Source organism: Oncorhynchus gorbuscha, linkage group LG09 (genome assembly GCF_021184085.1).
Source record: "Oncorhynchus gorbuscha isolate QuinsamMale2020 ecotype Even-year linkage group LG09, OgorEven_v1.0, whole genome shotgun sequence".
NCBI lineage: Eukaryota > Metazoa > Chordata > Actinopteri > Salmoniformes > Salmonidae > Oncorhynchus > Oncorhynchus gorbuscha.
Window position 1 is genome coordinate 64,101,025 of NC_060181.1, and position 19,497 is coordinate 64,120,521.

General features: G+C 42.6%; 1 protein-coding gene across 5 annotated transcripts in view; it reads left to right on the forward strand.

Moving 5' to 3' along the window:
- The window catches only part of LOC124043938 (methyl-CpG-binding domain protein 5-like), a 57,117-nt gene that overhangs the window by 24,156 nt on the left and 13,464 nt on the right, over positions 1 to 19,497 (forward strand). For all 5 annotated transcript variants that reach the window (XM_046363100.1, XM_046363103.1, XM_046363104.1 and 2 more), the window contains exons 2-4: positions 16,165 to 16,865; positions 18,771 to 18,873; positions 19,069 to 19,237. In XM_046363100.1, coding sequence (XP_046219056.1) covers positions 16,756 to 16,865; positions 18,771 to 18,873; positions 19,069 to 19,237 — 382 coding nt within the window. In that variant the 5' untranslated portion in view covers positions 16,165 to 16,755. The remainder of the gene's footprint in view (positions 1 to 16,164; positions 16,866 to 18,770; positions 18,874 to 19,068; positions 19,238 to 19,497) is intronic.

A 19,497-nucleotide genomic window follows, 5' to 3' on the forward strand; every position in this document is an offset into this window, starting at 1 on the left:
ATCGGGGGAGAAGGGCATTGGTCAGGGAGGTGACCATGAACCCCGATGGTCACTCTGACAGCGCTTCGGAGTTCCTCTGTTGAGATGGAACCTTCCAGAAGGACAACCATCTATGCAGAACTCCACCAATCAGGCCTTTATGGTAGAGTGGACAGACAGAAGGCGCTCCTCAGTAAAACGCACATGCCAGCCTGCTTAGGATTCACCTAAAGACTCTCAGACCATGCGAAACAAGATTCTCTGGTCTGAGGAATCCAATATTGAATTATTTGGCATGAATGCCAAACGTCACGTCGGAAGGAAACCTGGCATAATCCCTACGGTGAAGCTTGGTGGCAGCAACATCATGTTGTGGGGATGTTTTTCAGTGGCAGGGACTGGGAGAAGAGCATAGCAAAGATGAGCGGAGCAAAGTACAGAGAGATTCTTGAAGAAAACCTGTTCCAAAGCGCTCAGAACCTCAGATACACAACCAAGACAATGCAGGAGTGGCTTTGGGACAAGTCTCTGAATGTCCTTGAGTGGCCCAGCCAGAGTCTGGACTTGAACCCAGTTGAACATCTCTGGGGAGACCTGAAAATAGATGTGCAGTGACACTCTCTGTCCAACCTGACAGAGTTTGAGAAGATCTGCAGAGAAGCATGGGAGAAACTCCCCAAATACAGGTCTGCCAAGCTTGTAGCTTCATACCAAAGATTACTCAAGGCTGTAATCGCTGCCAAAGGTGCTTCAACAAAGTACTGAGTAAAGGGTCTGAATTCTTATGTATGTCATTTTTTTAAATATATACATTTGTAAATATTCTAAACCTGTTTTTGTTTTGTCATTATGGTATATTGTGTGTAGATTTGAGGGTGGGGGGGAACAATTTTAATATATTTTAGAATAAGGCTGTAATGTAACAAAATGTGGAAAAAGTCAAGGGGTCTGAGTACTTTCTGAATTCACTGTAAGTAAAGTTGGGAGTTATTTTACAGTCTGCATTGTTGGTTTCAATTTTCTATAACTAAATAGGTTACAAATATAACATACTTTACCCATGTAATCAGCTGTGTTTTGTACCTTCGATACGGAGAACGTGAGTGGCAGACGTGATCAGCAGAGAGGGTACCTGGATAGTACACAAGTTTTGATTGGTTTGCTGTTTAGTATTTGGTAGCAAACATGAAGTAAGTATTTTGAGAAAATAATTGACTTTGCCAACAAATGGATATGTGGTCGGAATAATAAACAAGTAAATATACATTATGTAAAAACCAGCGTCAACTGCAGGGCATATAGCACATTTTAGAAAGTTAACTTAATAGTTATAAGATATCTAGCAGGTAAAAAAGTTGTGACTTCCATACTTTAACATTTTCCAACGTACCAACAAACGGGTGTGATCATTCTACAATGGTCCCTGCAGCGTACGCTCAAACCGGTTTGATTAGAACATCCAGCTTCAATTGACCGAACAGTCAGCATTTGAGCTAGCCACACTGTTTTTTCACCAAAACATTTTGCACAAACACAGTCCTTACAAGGTTATGTCCTGAATGCAATATTCAGACATTCACCGAAGTAAAGACAGCATAACGCATTCATCCAAACTGGAAAATGTAGGTTACATTAGCTAGCGCTAACTGAGGAAATATTGATGTAACACAAGGTCATATTTAGACAAATCTTAGCTGACAGAAACCACAATATGAATTATCTAATAGCAATTACTATTTAGAATTCATCATATCACGGGTGAGCTCATTGATCCAAATTGAGTAAAACACTTTGTAGAAATGGAAAGTAATCTGACGATGGGTAGTTTGTGCGTGCCATTGTTTTTTTGTGTCAACTAAAGAGACAAAATGAGTTTGGTCTGTTTGCAATATGCATGTATGTCAACTACGATCTTTCACTTCCTGAAGTTTACACCGGAAGATGAGTGAACCATTCCTTCACCTCATTATAAAATCTTTGGTCTGTAAGTTGCTCTGGATAAGAGCGTCTGCTAAATGACTTAAATGTAAATGTAATGTAAATGTCTGACAGACGTTTACGTGACACCCAGAAATCATTGTGCAATGTCAACAAACATGGCACCACACGTAGCTGGCAAATAGCTTAGCATTAGCTCATTATCAGTAAAACCTTCAAAGAAGTATTTTACACGCATCATAGGTGTCCATTACAATCTATGCAATAATGAGAATGCATTATTTGCCACCAGTACTTGAAAACATGAATAGAACTGTAAATGCATACATACTTCATGCTACCGTAGAAACGACAACATGATATATACAGAGAATAATGCACTTACTTTGATAGGAAAGCATACATGTCCAAAGTAATTTTTTCGTTACAAATAATAAGTAAGGCAACGCAAGCGCCAGCCAGAAAATGTGTCAATTCGTGCAAGACTGTGCAAATGTCTTGATCAGCGGAAACATTAGTGAAGTGCGTGGGCTCTCTTCGAAGAGAGAAGTTTGTCTGGTTCAGTAAAGCCTCAGACATAAATTGCCCTCAATGCTGAAATGGGCTACTTCTATGCGAATTAATGAGCAGGTGGAACACACCTCAATTCAAACTGTTAGAAAATAAAACTTGTTAGAGAATAATTTGAAATTCACAAGTTGAAACAGTCTATAGATAATTAGCAGGCTGCGCATGTTAACTGTCCTGTTGCGTAACAATCACATTTTACAATACTCCGGTATACCCACCAAGCCTATTGGGAGGAAGTTTAACCTCTCATAGCACAACAAAAGGCTACATCCCACCGGACCGCTTATTACTTTCCCTGTTTCTTAAATCTTAAAAAAGGATGCAGAATCCTTTCCAATTATGGCACAACACAGCAAAACCAATTCAATGACATTCTGTTTATGGGAGATGTGGGAATCCTTCATGATACACAAGGCAGAGGTGCTCTTTCATACGTACCATGGAAACTAATGAAACTGAGGCTCTGCTGTCTGTTGATGGAAGGGTGTCTCAATGTAATCTAGTTAAAAGGTTTGACTCATTACCTCACTTGGCTTTATTTTCTGGGCAGATGGGCAGAATGCTATCATTTTGCCGTGATACAATGAGAAGATGCTTCAACCATGTTATTAGAATGGAGATGGCACTGAGTATTGCATTCCTAGTTGTCTCTACGGCTTTCATTTTGCTGTGGTAACAGCATCCGTTGACCAGTAAAAATGCCAATTAATTTACAAGTACCTCATAGGCAAGTCCCTTCTTGACCTCAGCTCACTCCATCTCCACTACCAATAGCAACCTGTGCTCTGGTAGAGATCACACTGGTCATTCCTTTGGCCGTCATTGATTCCAGTTTTCTGCCGCAAATGACTGGAATGAGCTGCAAAAGACCCAAAAAAACTTGACACATTCATCCCACCACACTCCTTCAAAAACATATTACCCGAACTGGGCAATTCCACTTTAAGAGACTCAGATTTTTCACTTTAACATTATGTGAACAAAAACCATTGATTGCAACGTTCAACAAATCATAACTCTATGCACAAGGACTACTTTTAACAACTTGCACTGAACATTTTTACAAAAACACACTTACTCAGAGTGCATATGTAAAGTTTGGTAACAGAATGATGGTAAGATCTCAGTTTGACCATGTTTACCAAGAACTTAAAAATCTACTCTGAAATAATGCTCTAAGATGTCCACAGAAAGAATGGGGTGTCCGCTATGAAATGAAACTTTAGAAAATATCTATTTTGGTTATTGATCTAGATTAAGTAAAGTGGAATAACACCTGGTAACAGAATGGGTCCCCGATCTGTACTATACAGAAATGGATCATTTGTGAATGTCATTCTCCATGGTTATACAGTTGAAGTTGGAAGTTTACATACACCTTAGCCAAATACATTTAAACCCAGTTTTTCACAATTCCTGACATTTAATCTTTGTAAAGATTCCCTTAGGTCACTTAGGATCACCACTTTATTTTAAGAATGTGAAATGTCAGAATAAGAGTAGAGTGATTTTATTTCTTTCATCACATTCCCAGTGGGTCAAAAGTTTACATACACTCAATTAATATTTGGTAGCATTGCCTTTAACTTGTTTATCTTGGGTCAAATGTTTCGGGTTGCCTTCCACAAGCTTCCCACAATAATTTGGCTGAATTTTGGTCCATTCCTCCTGACAGAGCTGGTGTAACTGAGTCCAGGTTTGTAGGCCTCTGTGCTAGCACACACTTTTTCAGTTCTGCCTACACATTTTCTATAGGATTGAGGTCAGGGCTTTGTGATGGCCACTCCAATACCTTGACTTTGTTGTCCTTAAGCCATTTTGCCACAACTTTGATTTGCGACCAAGCTTTCACTTCCTGACTGATATCTTGAGATGTTGCTTCAATATATCCACAATTTTCTTTCCTCATGATGCCATCTATTTTGTGAAGTGCAGCAGTCCCACCTGCAGCAAAGCACCCCCACAACAAGATGCTGCCACTCTCGTGCTTCACGGTTGGGATGGTGTTCTTTGGCTTGCAGGCCTCCCCCTTTTTCCTCCAAACATAATGATGCTCATTATGGACAAACATATCTATTTTTGTTTCATCAGACCAGAGAACATTTCTCCAAAAATTGCCATCTTTGTCCCCATGTGCAGTTGCAAACCGTAGTCTGGCTTTTTTTATTGCGGTTTTGGAGTGGTGGCTTCTTCCTTGCTGAGCGGCCTTTCAGGTTATGTCAATATAGGACTTGTTTTTACTGTGGATATAGATACTTTTGTACCTGTCCTCCAGCATCATCAAATCAAAGTTTATTTGTCATATGCTCCAAATACAACAGGTGTAGATCTTAGTTAAATGCTTACTTACAGGCTCTAACCAATTGTGGAAAAAAGGTATTTGATGAACAATAGGTAAGTAAAGAAATAAAACAACAGTTAAAAGACATACTACATACAGACATCGGTTAGTCATGCTGATTGAGGTAGTATGTACATGTAGATATGGTTAAAGTGACTATGCATATATGATGAACAGAGAGTAGCAGTAGCGTAAAAGAGGGGTTGGTGGGTGGCGGGGACACAATGCAGATAGCCCGGTTAGCCATTTGATTACCTGTTCAGGAGTCTTATGGCTTGGGGGTAAATACTGAAGCCTTTTTGTCCTAGACTTGGCAGTCCGGTACCGCTTGCCATGTGGTAGAAGAGAGAAGTCTCTACTAGGGCTGGGGTCTTTGACAATTTTTAGGGCCTTCCTCTGACACTGCCTGATGTAGAGGTCCTGGATGGCAGGCAGCTTTGCCCCTGAGGGTAGTGCTTTGCCGTCCGCACTACCCTCTGTTGTGCCTTAGTCAGAAGCCGAGCAATTGCCGTGCCAGGCAGTGATGCAACCAGTCAGGCAGGATGCTCTCGATGTTGCAACTGTAGAACCTTTTGAGGACCTCAGGACCCATGCCAAATCTTTTTCGTTTTCTGTGGGGGAATAGGCTTTGTCGTGCCCTCTTCACGACAATATTGGTGTGTTTGGACCTTTCTAGTTTGTTGTTAATGTGGACACCAAGGAACTGATGCTCTCAACCTGCTCCACTTCAGCCCCGTCGATGAGAATGGGGGCGTGCTTGGTCCTCCTTTTCCTGTAGTCCAGTCATCTTCTTAGTCTTGGTTACGTTGAGGGATAAGTTGTTATTCTGGCACCACCCGGCCAGGTCTCTGACCTCCTCCTTACATGCTGTCTCGCCGTTGTATCGTCTGCAAACTTAATGATGGTGTTGGAGTCGTGCGCTACCATGCAGTCGTGGGTGAACAGGGAGTACAGGAGGGGACTGAGCACGCACCCCTGAGGAGCTCCAGTGTTGAGGATCAGCGTGGCAGATGTGTTGCTACCTACCCTCACCAACTGGGGGCGGCCCGTCAGGAAGTCTTGGATCCAGTTGCAGAGGGATGTGTTTAGTTCCAGGATCCTTAGCTTAGTGATGAGCTTTGAGGGTACTATGGTGTTGACTACAGCTCAGCGTTCAATGAACAACATTCTCACATAAGTGTTCCTTTTGTCCAGGTGTGAAAGGGCAATGTGGAGTGCAATAAAGATTGCATCATCTGTGGATCTGTTTGGGCGGTATGCAATTTGGAGTGGATCTAGGGTTTCTGGGAGAATGGTGTTGATGTGAGCCATTACCAACCTTTCAAAGCACTTCACAAGGTCCTTTGCTGTTGTTGTTCTGGGATTGATCTGCACTTTTTGCACCAAAGTACGTTCATCTCTAGGAGACCGAACGCCTTTCCTTCCGGAGAGGTATGACGGCTGCGTGGTACCATGGTGTTTATATTGCGTACTATTGGAAATTCTGAGGTCTTGGCTGATTTCTTTTGATTTTCCCATGATGTCAAGCAAAGAGGCACTGAGTTTGAAGGTAGGCCTTGAAAAACATCCATAGGTACCTCTCCAATTGACTCAAATTATGGCAATTAGCCTATCAGAAGCTTCTAAAGCCATTACATAATTTTCTGGAATTTTCCAAGCTGTTTAGAGGCACAGTCAACTTCTGACCCACTGGAATTGTGATATAGTGAATTATAAGTGAAATAATCTAGTCTATAAACAATTACTTGTGTCATGCATAAAGTAGATGTCTTAACCGACTTGCCAAAACTGTAGTTTATTAACAAGAAATTGTTGAGTGTTTGAAAAACCTAAGTGTACTTAAACTTCTGACTTCAAGTGGCCTGCCTGCCTGCCTGCCTGCAATTGTGACCCACAGCCTCGATTCGGTCTTATGTAGCAAAATTTGAAATGGTCTTTTTATATTTTGGATACAATTTTGTTAATAAGGCACATGAAAGTTCACATGTTCCGGAAGAAAAAACACATTTTGAAAAGCAAAAAAGGAAACATGTTTTGCCTCTTGTAAGATAGTGGCGTCCGACCTACGCCTAGCTTCTTGAGACGGGTCACAAATTAACTAAATATTTAAACAAAACTAAATATAAAAGACATTAGTTGCCTAAATGTTTTCTAAGACCACCTTATCCAGTTTGACAATAAATCACAGCCTTAGCTTATTCCTATTTTTTTAGGATGGGAAAATGGTTAATTTAATTAATTTGACTCAATTTTATGTGCTCCTATGACATTCACATGTTAGCCTATTAATATACCTGCTCATGATTTAAGTCTGCTCTGTTGCCATTTTTTTGGCCAGTTATCGTGGTCTTTTCTCCAACCTACTGTGAATGTGTCTCATTGTATAGTTGATGTCACGCCCTGGTTGTAATATATTGTGTTTGTCTTCATTTATTTGGTCAGGCCAGGGTGCGACATGGGTTTATTGTGGTGTGTTTTGTTTTGTGGGGTTATCTAGCAAAGTATATGGCTGTCTGGAGTGGTGCTCAATCAGAGGCAGGTGTGTATCGTTGTCTCTGATTGTGAACCATATTTAGGCAGCCATATTCTTTGAGTGTTTTGTGGGCGATTGTTCCTGTCTTTGTGTTTGCACCAGATAGGGCTGTTTTGGTTTTCACATTTCATTATTTTGTATTATCTTCATGTATAGTTTTTCCTTCATTAAAATATCATGAATCATCATCACACTGCATTTTGGTCCGACTCTCCTTCACCACAAGAAAGCCGTTACAGAATCACCCACCACAACTGGACCAAGCGGCGTGTCAACAAGCAGCGAAAAGAGGAACGGACATGGGAGGATGAATTGTTCGGAGAAGGACCCTGGGATCAGCCTGGAGAATATCGCCGCCCCAAACTGGAGGTTGCGAGAGCTGAGAGGTGCTGGTATGAGGAGAAGCAACAGCGGCAGCAGGAGCAACCATATCGGGACTACACTACTTGGGAGGAAATAGACAGGTGGGCGGTCGACCCAGAGAGAGTGCCAGAGCCCGCCTGGGATTCGCTGGAGCAGTGCGAAGCAGGTTATCGGAGAATGGAGTTGGCGAAGCAGGTATGGCGGCGCGGACGGAAGACCGAGAGTCAGCCCCAAAAATGTATTGGGGGGGGCTCAGGGAGAGTGTGGCAGAGTCAGGAGTCAGACCTGAGCCAACTCTCCCTGTTTATCGTGAAGAGCCAAGGAGGAGACCAGAGCCGGTGTTAGAGGTGAGCGAAGCAGAGACTGTGAAGGAGTTAATGGGGAAATTGGAGGAGAGAGTAATGAGGGAGTTGCTAGTTTGGTGCTTTAGGTACGATATTCGTCCGACGGAACATGTCTGGGATTTGATGGCACCTGGGTCAGCGCTCCATACTCGTCCTGAGGTGCGTGTTAGTCGACTGGTGAAGATTGTGCCAGTCTCACGCACCAGGCCTCCTGTGCACCTCCCTAGCCTTGCACATCCTGTGCCAGTCCTGCTCTCAGGCTCTCCAGTACGCCTTCACGGTCCGGTCCATCCTGTGCCACCTTCACACACCAGTCCTCCGGTGGCAGCTCCCCGCACCAGGCTTCCTGTGCGTGTTCTCGGTCCAGTACCACCAGTGCCAGCACCACGCACCAGGCCTTCAGCGCGTCCCGCCTGTTTAGCGCTGCCAGAGCCTTTCTCCTCTCCTGCGCTGCCGGAGCCTCCCGCCTGTTCAGCGCTGTCGGAGCCTTTCTCCTCTCCTGCGCTGTCGGAGTCTCCCGCCTGTTTAGCGCATCATCACGCTGCATTTTGGTCCGAATCTCCTTCACTACAAGAAAGCCGTTACAGTTGATGAATTTGTACCTTTTGTATATACAGTGCATTCGTAAAGTATTCCGACTTCTTGACTTTTTTCACATTTTGTTATATTACAGCATTATTCAAAAAAAAAAATTCCCTCCTCAATCTGCACATCTCATCATGACAAATCAAAATAGTTTTTTTAGAATGGTTAACCCTCACCCCAGTCTGAGAACCTGCTCCAGAGCGCTCAGGACTTCATGAAGGATTTCTCTGTGCTTTGGTCTGTTCATCTTTGCCTCGACCCTGACTAGTCTCCCAGTCCCTGCCACTGAAAAATATCCCCATAGCTTGATGGTGCCACCACCATGCTTCACCATAGGGATAGTGCCAGTTTTCCTCCAGACGTGATGTGACACTTGGCATTCAGGTTAAGGAGTTCAGTCTTGGTTTCATCAGACCAGAGAATCTTGTTACTCGTGGTCTGAGAGACTTTAGGTGCCTTTTGGCAATCTACAAGTGGGTTGTCATGTGCCTTTTACTGAAGAGCGGCTTCTGGCCACTCTAGCGTAAAGGCCAGATTGGTGGAGTGCTGCATAGATGGTTGTCCTTCTGGAAGGTTCTCCCATCTCCACAGAGGAACTCTGGAGCTCTGTCAGAGTGACCATCGGGTTCTTGGTCACCTGCCTGACCAAGGCCCTTATCCCCCGATTGCTCAGTTTGGCCAAGCGGCCAGCTCTAGGAAAGTCTCAGTGGTTCCAAACTTCTTCCATTTAAGAATGATGGAGGCCACTGTGTTCTTGGGGACCATCAATGCTGCAGACATTTGTTCTTGTACCCTTCCCCAGATCTGTTCCTTCAACACAATCCTGTTTCGGAGCTCTACAGACAATTCATTCGACCTCATGGCTTGGTTTTGAATTGATTTGACCACAGATGGACTCCCAAGTTGTAGAAATATCTCAAGGTTGATCAAAGGAATACCAATGCACCTGAGCTCAACTTCGAGTCTCAGCAAAGGGTCTGAATACTTATCTAAATAAGGTATTTCAGTTTTTAGACATTTGCAAAAAAAATGTAAAAATCTGTTTTTACATTGTCATTGTGGGGTATTGTCTGATGAAGGAAATGTATTTTAATATATTTTAGAATAAGGCTGTAATGTAGCAAAATGTGGAAAAAGTCGAGGGGTCTGAATACCTTCCCAAATTTTGTTTGGGGTGGTATTGTGTGTTGTCCTGTTCACTGTTGCAATGTTATGCCATTTGGCCTGGTCATTATTCCAAATGAGAATTGGTTATCAATTTACTTATCTGGTTAAACAAAGGTGAAATAAATAAAAAATGTATGAAATAACATAAGGTTAATAGTTAGTGTTAGGCCAGTAACTGAAAGGTTGCTGGATCGAATCCCCGAGCTGACAAGGTAAAAATCTGTCTTTCTGCCCCTGGGCAAGGCAGTTAACCCACTGTTCCCCTGGCGCTGAAGACGTGGATGTCGATTATGGCAGCCCTCTGCATGCACCTCCCTGATTCAGAGGGGTTGGGTTAAATGCAGAAGACACATTTCAGTTGAATGCATTCAGTTGTACAACTGACTAGGTATCCCCCTTTCCCTAATGCTAGAGTTTTATGTAGCCTACATTAGGCCTCTGCTAAACCTTGGGAAATGTTTTAATGAATTCTACTGGTTCCCTTGAGGTAAAGAGTGTGTACTAGACTAACTTCTTTCCACTCTGACTGTGGCCTTGAAATCCTTCCAACCTCATACTTATCACAGACAGACTACTAATGTCCAGTAACGCGTCAGGCTGTCAGGTAAATGTAGCTGGCATGAGCCAGCAATGGAATTCCACCTTCTGTTTTTATAACCATGTGTCATTTGAGTCTGTCATTAAACATTGAAGCAGATTTCTGATTAGGCAGAGTGTGCCTGCTTTCCATTATTTTTGGCTAAGCTCTCAATGGTTATTAAGGGTTCATTACATTTTGTTCTACTATACTTGGTCAACCCTTTTTCTCATCTGGCATGGAATTGGATTGTTTGTTCACAATATCACAGGTAGAGATACTGTGTCCATGTACTGTGTCTCTGAAACTATACACTGACAAAATATTTGGAGCTGTTGAATCTACCACTGAGCCCTCCCACTCCCCCCTTTGGGACTGCTACCTTGCATCCAAGACAGACTGGCCTATTTTTCAACTCGCTCTGTTTCCCTCCAAGCTATGGAACAGTGGTGGAACACTAGAGAGCTATGCACTCTTTTGTGGGTGATTTATCATGTGTGGAGGGAGTAGTAGGCCCATCGGGCTCCACAAATGTGCCTTTTTGTTTTCAGGCCCACATACTATGTAGGGTAAAACATGGTATAGCCTCAAATTACACAAACATTCAATGTTTGTTGTACAATATTATTTCCATACTTGTGATTATATTGACATTGTGCAGGTTTCAGTCACACTGTGCCATCCTTTATTTTCACAGTTATCTAGGCTAGCAATCAGATCTGAATATTAGCCTTTGCTTTTCTTGGTTTGTCCTCTTTCAGACATCCCAAGGGTGACTGACTGTGCCACAGTTCTGACGAACACTGCTCTCATACATGGAGCAATTCTATATGGATGTGTTATGTGAATGCTGTACTCTGATTTAATACCAAGGCATTTGGTATTGGTATCTAGGCGAAGGAAGGAGCCCTAGCCTTAATTCCAAGCGTTTTCTGTGCACGCTTGGCTGTGTGGATGAGTCATCCGTCACAGGAAGTGCACAGCGAGTGTGATTCACACTCTCTGTAATGCAATACCAGAGTGCTGATGTTTATTTTGCCCCAGAGTTATGGATAAGTTGTCGGTATGACAGGCCAGGCGGCGAAAACCGAGCACTCCACAGTCCAGCAGACACAAAGGGCTATCGAGTGTTTCAACCCGTGGGCAGCCCATTGTCACCCTTACACTTTCAGCAAGGGAATTCACAATGTCTTTTTGGCCCAAGGTTTCTGATGGTTATGAGAGATATGAGACCGATTTGACCATTCATATGACAGTATCACAAGTATCCTGTTGAAATAAGAAAATTAAAAAATATAAAAAATCAAATACTATGCCCTCCAAATCCACCCACCTAGAAATGGCTGTGGTAAACAGAAAACTAATAAAGACTGCACAGTCCCCCTGTATATTACCATCTTGTTGCCACTGGTGATCTCATCATAAGGTATTGGCCCGTGGAGGGCTTGATTAAAAAGGGGGATGGGAGGAGGTAGATCGTCACCACGGCGAAGTGCCTGTCTAAGTATGAGTAAGCCCTATAGCGGTATTCAGAGTGACATCAGTGCCTGAAACGATGGCATCCATTATGATTTTCTAACCATTCACTCAGCATATACCCTAATACAGCTACCACTACAGTACTACTAAAACACTACAGTACTTCAAATTGCGTGTAAATTTGCATACGGATCCTTGTGTACACCGCCCCATCCCACCTAGCTCAGGGCCCTGGGTCTGAACTCCCTGGGCAATTGGATCCTGGACTTCCTGAGGGGGTGAGGGTAGGCAGCAACCCTTCCTCCATGCTTATCCCCAACAAGGGGGCCCCACAGGGGTGTGTGCTCAGGTCCTCCTGCACTCCCTGTTCACCTATGACTGCGTGGCTACGCACAACTCCAACTCAATCGTCACGTTTGGTGACGACCCGACAGTGGTAGGCCTAATTAACAACAACAATGAGACAGCCTACAGGGAGGAGGTTAGAGCCCTGGCGGTGACCGAAGAGGGAGCACGCCCTTATGCACATCAATGGGCCAAAAGCTTCAAGTTCCTTGGCGTACACATCACTGAGGACCTGAATTGGTCCCACCACACCGACACCATGGTCAAGAAGAAGCAACAGCGGTCTGTTCACTCTGTTACCATCTAGCAGACAGAAATGGTACGGGTGCATATGAGCCAGAACTACACTTACATTTTGATCATATAGCAGACACTTTTGTCCAGAGTGACTTACAGGAGCAATTAGGGTTAAGTGCCTTGCTCGAGGGCACATCGACATATTTTTCTCCTAGTCGGCTCTGGGAGTCGACCCAGCGACCCATTTGGTTACTGGCTCAATGCTCTTAAAGAGCAGGAAGCATGAGTTTTTCTCACCCATGTGGTCAAAGACTTGAGTTGTAGTACCATCTGATTACCCAGAAGTACAAACATAGCTATGTTTTTTGGTTATTACATATTTATTGACTTCCGGAAAACATCTAAACTACTCACAATGCACTATTTCTTGACGTCATATGGAGGATCTACTCTGCTACCGAGTTCATATTATGTGCTACCGAGCTCACTCAAGCTGGCTTACATTAGCTACATCCCATGCTATACACTGACTTTATGGCTGTGCTTTCTAGCGGGAACCCATTTGCATGGCATGCTCTGGTGCTTTCTTACCATTGGGCTCAAAACGAAAGAGAAAATCATACCTGCTTGCTCTCTATGTAGTACCTCATCTATTCTCCTTTTGATTTGTCAACTTTTCTGCATGTTCTCTGTGAAGTAGGCTATGGGAGATTTCTAACTTTTCTCAACTTTCCTTCGTGCTAGCGCACTAGCTGACTGACATCTGGATTCTATCCATTTTGTATTTTGGCCAGGTGAAGCACCCGCCTCCCCTTAGCTTTGGTAGCTAACTCAGCCTGCACTCGTATTTTGTTTTTAGTTTTAAAAGCACCAACCACCAGACATCTGGAAATGCAAATGCGCTACGCTAAATGCTAATAGTACTCGTTAAAACTCAAACGTTCATTAAAATACACATGCAGGGTATTGAATTAAAGCTACACTCGTTGTGAATCCAGGCAACAAGTCAGATTTTTTAAATGCTTTTCGGCGAAAGCATGAGAAGCTATTATCTGATAGCATGTAACACCCCAAAAGACCTGCAGGGGACGTAAACAAAATAATTAGCATAGTCGTCGCTACACAAACCTCACAAATAAAATATAAAACATTCATTACCTTTGACCATCTTCTTTGTTGGCACGCCTAGATGTCCCATAATCACTATTGGGTCTTTTTTTTTATTAAATCGGTCCATATATAGCCTAGATATCGATCTATGAAGACTGTGATAAACGGAAAAAAATAGCGTCTTGTAACGTCATTTTTTTAAATTAAAAAAGTCGACAAACTTTCACAAAACACTTCTAAATACTTTTGTAATGCAACTTTAGGTATTAGTAAACGTTAATAAGCGATCAAATTGATCACGAGGCGAAGTATATTCTTTAGCTGTTTGTCTGGAAATAATGTCCGGGTAATCTCAACCAAAATATCCGGACGGAGACCGGAAGAAATGCGCTGCCTTGCGTCTGTTTGACCAAGAAACAAATAGTAGGCAAATGACAAGACTCTAGACAACGTGTGGAAGCTGTAGGTATTGCAACCTCAGCCCCATTAAATGTGGTTCACCTTTATCAATTGGTTCAAGTCGCACATGGATATATTTTTCCATTTTCAGTGATCAGATTTTCCTGCACTTTTCGATGAAACGCACGTTCTGTTATAGTCACAGCCGTGATTTAACCAGTTTTATAAACGTCTGAGTGTTTTCTATCCACACATACTAATCATATGCATATACTATATTCCTGGCATGAGCAGCAGGGCACTGAAATGTTACGTGATTTTTAACAGAATGTTCGAAAAAGTAGGGGGTAGGAGTAACAGGTTAACTGACTTGCCTAGTTAAATAAAGGTTTAAAAAAACTGTGTACAAAACATTCAGGACTACTGCTCTTTCCATGACAAACTGACCAGGTGAAAGCGATTGATCCCTTATTGATGTTGCTTGTTAAATCCACTTCAATCAGTGTAGATGAAGGGGAGGAGACGGGTTAAACAAGGATTTTTAAGCTTTGAGACAATTGAGACCTGGATTCTGTATGTGTGCCATTCAGCGGTTTCCCATGTGTATCAAGAATGGTCCACCACCAAATGATATCTAGCCAACTGTCGAAATCATTGGAGTAAACATGGGCCAGCATCTCTTGTGGAACGCTTTCGACACCTTAAAGAGTTCATTCTCCGACAAATTGAGGCTGTTCTGAGGGCCTCATGGGGGAGTGAAAATCAATGTTATGAAGGTGTCCTTAATGTTTTGTACAGTCAGTGTAGCTAATATTCTTTGATAACTGGTTAGATGGCGTTATGCATTTCCAAAACTTTGGTTTACTTTAATGTAGCTGTAAACTAGGTGTTGATAGCAACTGGCTGACTCATTCCATGCTAACGTAACGTTAGAAGGCTGGCAGGGCTAGTGTTAGAAGCTTAGTTGGCTAGCTGGTTTGTAATAATACATTTATAAAGTATTGGCTTGTAAGATGGCTGAAAATAAATTGAAACGAGTAGTCATTGAGTGCAAAACATTTGGTTTAATTTGAAGTTATAGATTTGAAGTTATTTCTGTTGGAGTTTACATTATAGGGAATAGGCTGGCTTGCCGGGTCCTCAATATTACAACACACCGGTAAAAGCGTTTTTTGACATGACTTTCACTAGCCGGGCTACCTACCTGGTACTCAGCCCTGCTCAGCACTGCTCAGCCCAGCCCATTGAATGCTGGTTACCTCCTATTCTGTTTATATAATATATTCTCGACATGGCACATCCTAATATCCCTACTTCTGTACATAGCATTTTCTTTTCCAAATTATATACTGTCTATACACACCCCATATTGTGGATTTTCATCCATGCTCACTCTTATATATCTACTTAGGATTGTTGTTTCTTGTTTTCGGTTGATTATATATATATTTTTTATTTTATTTACGAGACATTGGAGCTAGTAACATAAGCATTTCCCTGCACCTGCTATAATGCCTGCAAGTCTGTGTACACTGACCAGTGAACTTTGATTTGACATTATTGGGTACTATGCAAATGTTGTGGAACGCCTGTGAGTCCTCACGAAATCCAGACAAAAACTCACCATATTTTGGGGAATTTTCACAATGTATTCAATAGAATAGTCCTTTGGAAGAAGGATATATATTTTAAATGTTTATGTTAAAGCATAATTGAGAAATAATTACTCAAGAGATTGTATATTTTGGACATCTGGGTGTGTTTCTCCATTAAGACTCCATGTTTCATCTGTAAATGCTACAAAGTAAAAATTGGTGTCATGTGACGCTTTACAGCTTGCTCTGTAATATTAGTAGTATTTAGATAAATAATATTAATTTATGAATATTGAAAAATATAAACATCTATATAAAAAATAATACAAATGTTTTAAATATATTGTTGAACATAATATACTCTATGGACATATCAAAGTTTGAGTGGGATCTCTGATAGTTTAAAAGTTATGGCCCATTTTATACAGATAAATTGTCATAGTAGGTAATGTAACCAACCACAGCCCTCCTTTGCGCATCCTGCAAATCACCAGCAGAGGGCATCTATTTTGAATCCATTTTCACATTCATGTAGGATATAAATTTATTCCCAAATGTTTTTGGAGTCAATTTGATCGTGTTACTTTTGACTTGTTTTACAGGTTGGAATATATGGGACAGTGTCTGCTCTTATCCGTTATCAACTCTGGGATGATGTCATGCTGACGGATCCTGCAACTATGAGTTCTAAGGTCGCAGCAGCTGCAGTTAGTGTCAGCCAGAACTCACGTCATCATATCATGACCAGATCCATCCAGATTTGTCCAATAGAAGATTCTGTGAACTGAAAGTGAAACGTCTCCATTGGTCTGTGAGAGAGGTAACTTGGGCAACTCTACTTCAAGTTCCCTCAGACCATTCATCCCAATGTCCCCAGGTCCCCCCACGACTACCATGGCCTCCTCACAAAGACTGATGAAAATGGGGTTTTAAACATGTCGGCAATAAACAGGATGGGGACGAAGGGCCTCAAAAGTCTGGTTCCACAGTGAACCTGTCCACGAAAGAGGCAGGCGACGGTGGGATTGGCAGTTGGCAGTTCCGGCAGCGAAGCTGTTGTAGCTCATCCTCTCTTGGTTGGTCAGTTTACTCCTGAGAGACCCCAGGATGACGCACACTAGTCTGAGCGCTCTGACAGACTTGTGATATCTCACATCGCAAGGGTGTAGTTGTGCGGACCTAAGGAGTGGACAATGAACAGAATCAAGAAGGTGGGGCTCCGTGCTGAGGGGAAGCCGCCCCCGGCTGAAGTCCCTATAGGTTGGCAGCGCAGAATCACCCACAGCGGGGTTGTCTACATAAGGTAAGACCTGCTCTACCTCTATTTAAACTAGCCTGTGGTCTCTAGTCTCCCCAATCGGAACTTAGGGTAATGAACTCTTTCCTTCTACAGTACCAATTTCTAATATACACCCAATTTTCTACTGCTCAATCTTTTCATGTAACTTACCATTTGATATGGTGTGTTTATTGAGAGAGAGAGAGAGAGAGAGATTGAGAGAGAGAGAGAGAGAGAGAGAGAGAGAGAGAGAGAGAGAGAGAGAGAGAGAGAGAGAGAGAGAGAGAGAGAGAGAGAGAGAGAGAGAGAGAGAGAGAGAGAGAGAGAGAGAGAGAGAGAGAGAGAGAGAGAGAGAGAGAGAGAGAGAGAGAGAGAGAGAGAGAGAGAGAGAGAGAGAGAGAGAGAGAGAGAGAGAGAGAGAGAGAGAGAGAGAGAGAGAGAGAGAGAGAGAGAGAGAGAGAGAGAGAGAGAGAGAGAGAGAGAGAGAGAGAGAGAGAGAGAGAGAGAGAGAGAGAGAGAGAGAGAGAGAGAGAGAGAGAGAGAGAGAGAGAGAGAGAGAGATGTGGCAATAGCAGGAACAGTGGCATCTAGAGGGCAAAACCTGGTACTTTCACACTAATTTATGGGGGGAAGCAAGTGACTTCTATGACAAATTTCTCTGAACAGTGGGAGGGGAAAACATCACCAAGCTCACTATGAATACATTAAATACTATGAATAACCAGTACTCCAAGCCGGAGCTTTATACTACTTGTCAAACATAGAGAACTGATAATGTACAACTCTGGGATGATGTCATGCTGACGGATCCTGCAACTATGAGTTCTAAGGTCGCAGCAGCTGCAGTTAGTGTCAGCCAGAACTCACGTCATCATATCATGGGGTTTGGTGGGTCCATGGGTAGCTTTTGTCCATTAATTTGGAATCCTCACGTCTTTGTTTTTGTTAAGATGTTCGGTCCAAATCGGATGACTGGTACTATGTTTATTGAGTAGTTTACGAATCCAACAAATTGAAATGGGCAATTTGTCTGCAATCAATTAACTTAATTTTTCAGGGATGGAATTATCTTTCAACAAAGTAATGTTGCAGAAATGCTTATCTGTTTCTAACTACAGAAACAATTTCAGATGAATCTTGGATAGTGGGTGGCAATCCTCTTTCTTGTGCTTTGTGAGGTGGAACGACTTGTCATATCTGTCTTTTACCCTAATAGGGCCAACCACAATAACGCAGTAGTCCATTACCTTTATTGAAAGGCAGAAAAAGTCACTTCTATCCATTTTCTGTCCATGGGGTTGAAGGGAAATGTTTCAACACCAGAGCTAGTCAAGCATAACACCTTCCAGAGAGTCTAATATTACCTCCCTCCCTCTTCATATGAAGTATATTCCCTCTCTGGTGGGCAGATCTGGGCTACATGGCCTTGAGGAGAAGAACGTTTGAGATCAGTGACTGTCTCAAACAGAGAAAATTGTCCTCTGAAAAACTATGAAATGCTGTCGGGAGCCATGTTTTATGGCACCATAATTCCACCCACCAGCTGCTTTTCTCTCCCTTTTAGTTTCATTGAGTTTGAAATGAATGTGTTTTTTTTTTCTTTCGAACCAAGCCTTTTAAGCTGATGGCACTTGTCATTATAAAGGTGAGCTGTTTTCATGGTATTGTGTTCCTCCTATGTTTTGGGAGATTTCCTTTTTTGCTGTGACTGACTACTTTATCCAGGTCATTTGATATAATTGAATGTGTATGGTTTAGTCCGAAATGGTACCTTATTCCCTGTATAGCGCACTACTTTTGACCAGAACCACTATAGATCTACTGTGGGAATAGGGGGGCATTTCAGATGAAAACTGTCTTTTGTTTGGCTGTGGTTGTGCTATGATGTTACATTAGTCACTCACAATCTCTCCAATTTCCACATTCCAGTCCCAGTGGCTTAGTCCTAGCCTGTCTGGAGCAGGTGAAGAGCTACCTGCTGACTGATGGCACCTGTAAGTGTGGCTTGGAGTGTCCTCTCATCATTCATAAGGTGAGCAGGCCTGAATGTGGGGCCAATCCTGGTAGATGGGGAATTTAAGTTCAAAGGAAAATGCACTACACACACTACTGAACACAAACACACTTCTTACTGTAGCCAGGACTGGAGGAGAGAGGAAGTAATACATGCATAGTGTATTGATAAGAGTAGGCACACCCAGACGCTAACATCTTTCACTCCCCTCAGATATTCAACTTTGACACCGGGGCGGCTGTCAAGCAGAGGACTGTTGAGGATGCCAGAGCCGATGCTAATGTCACCAAGCTGTGTATCCACAAGAGGAAGGTCATCACCGTGGCAACCCTGCACAGGAGCATGGAGTCACCACACCCCACTCTGGCCAGTGTTGGCACTGGTATGTGAAAGAAATATTGTCAATTTGAGATGCAACTAGCTCCCTAGGAAAGATCCATCCATTTGTGTGACTTATTGATTATGAAGTTCAATGTCTCATATCTGATCAAATTCTGAAATAGGCCTAAACACCAGTTATTTATGATATTTTGCATAAGGGTGTCATTTGATGATGAAAGCCAATGTCACTTAATGGCTTTTACTCTCTAATCGGTGTAACTTGATATAATGACATGACATTCTGTGCATTCTCAGCTAGTT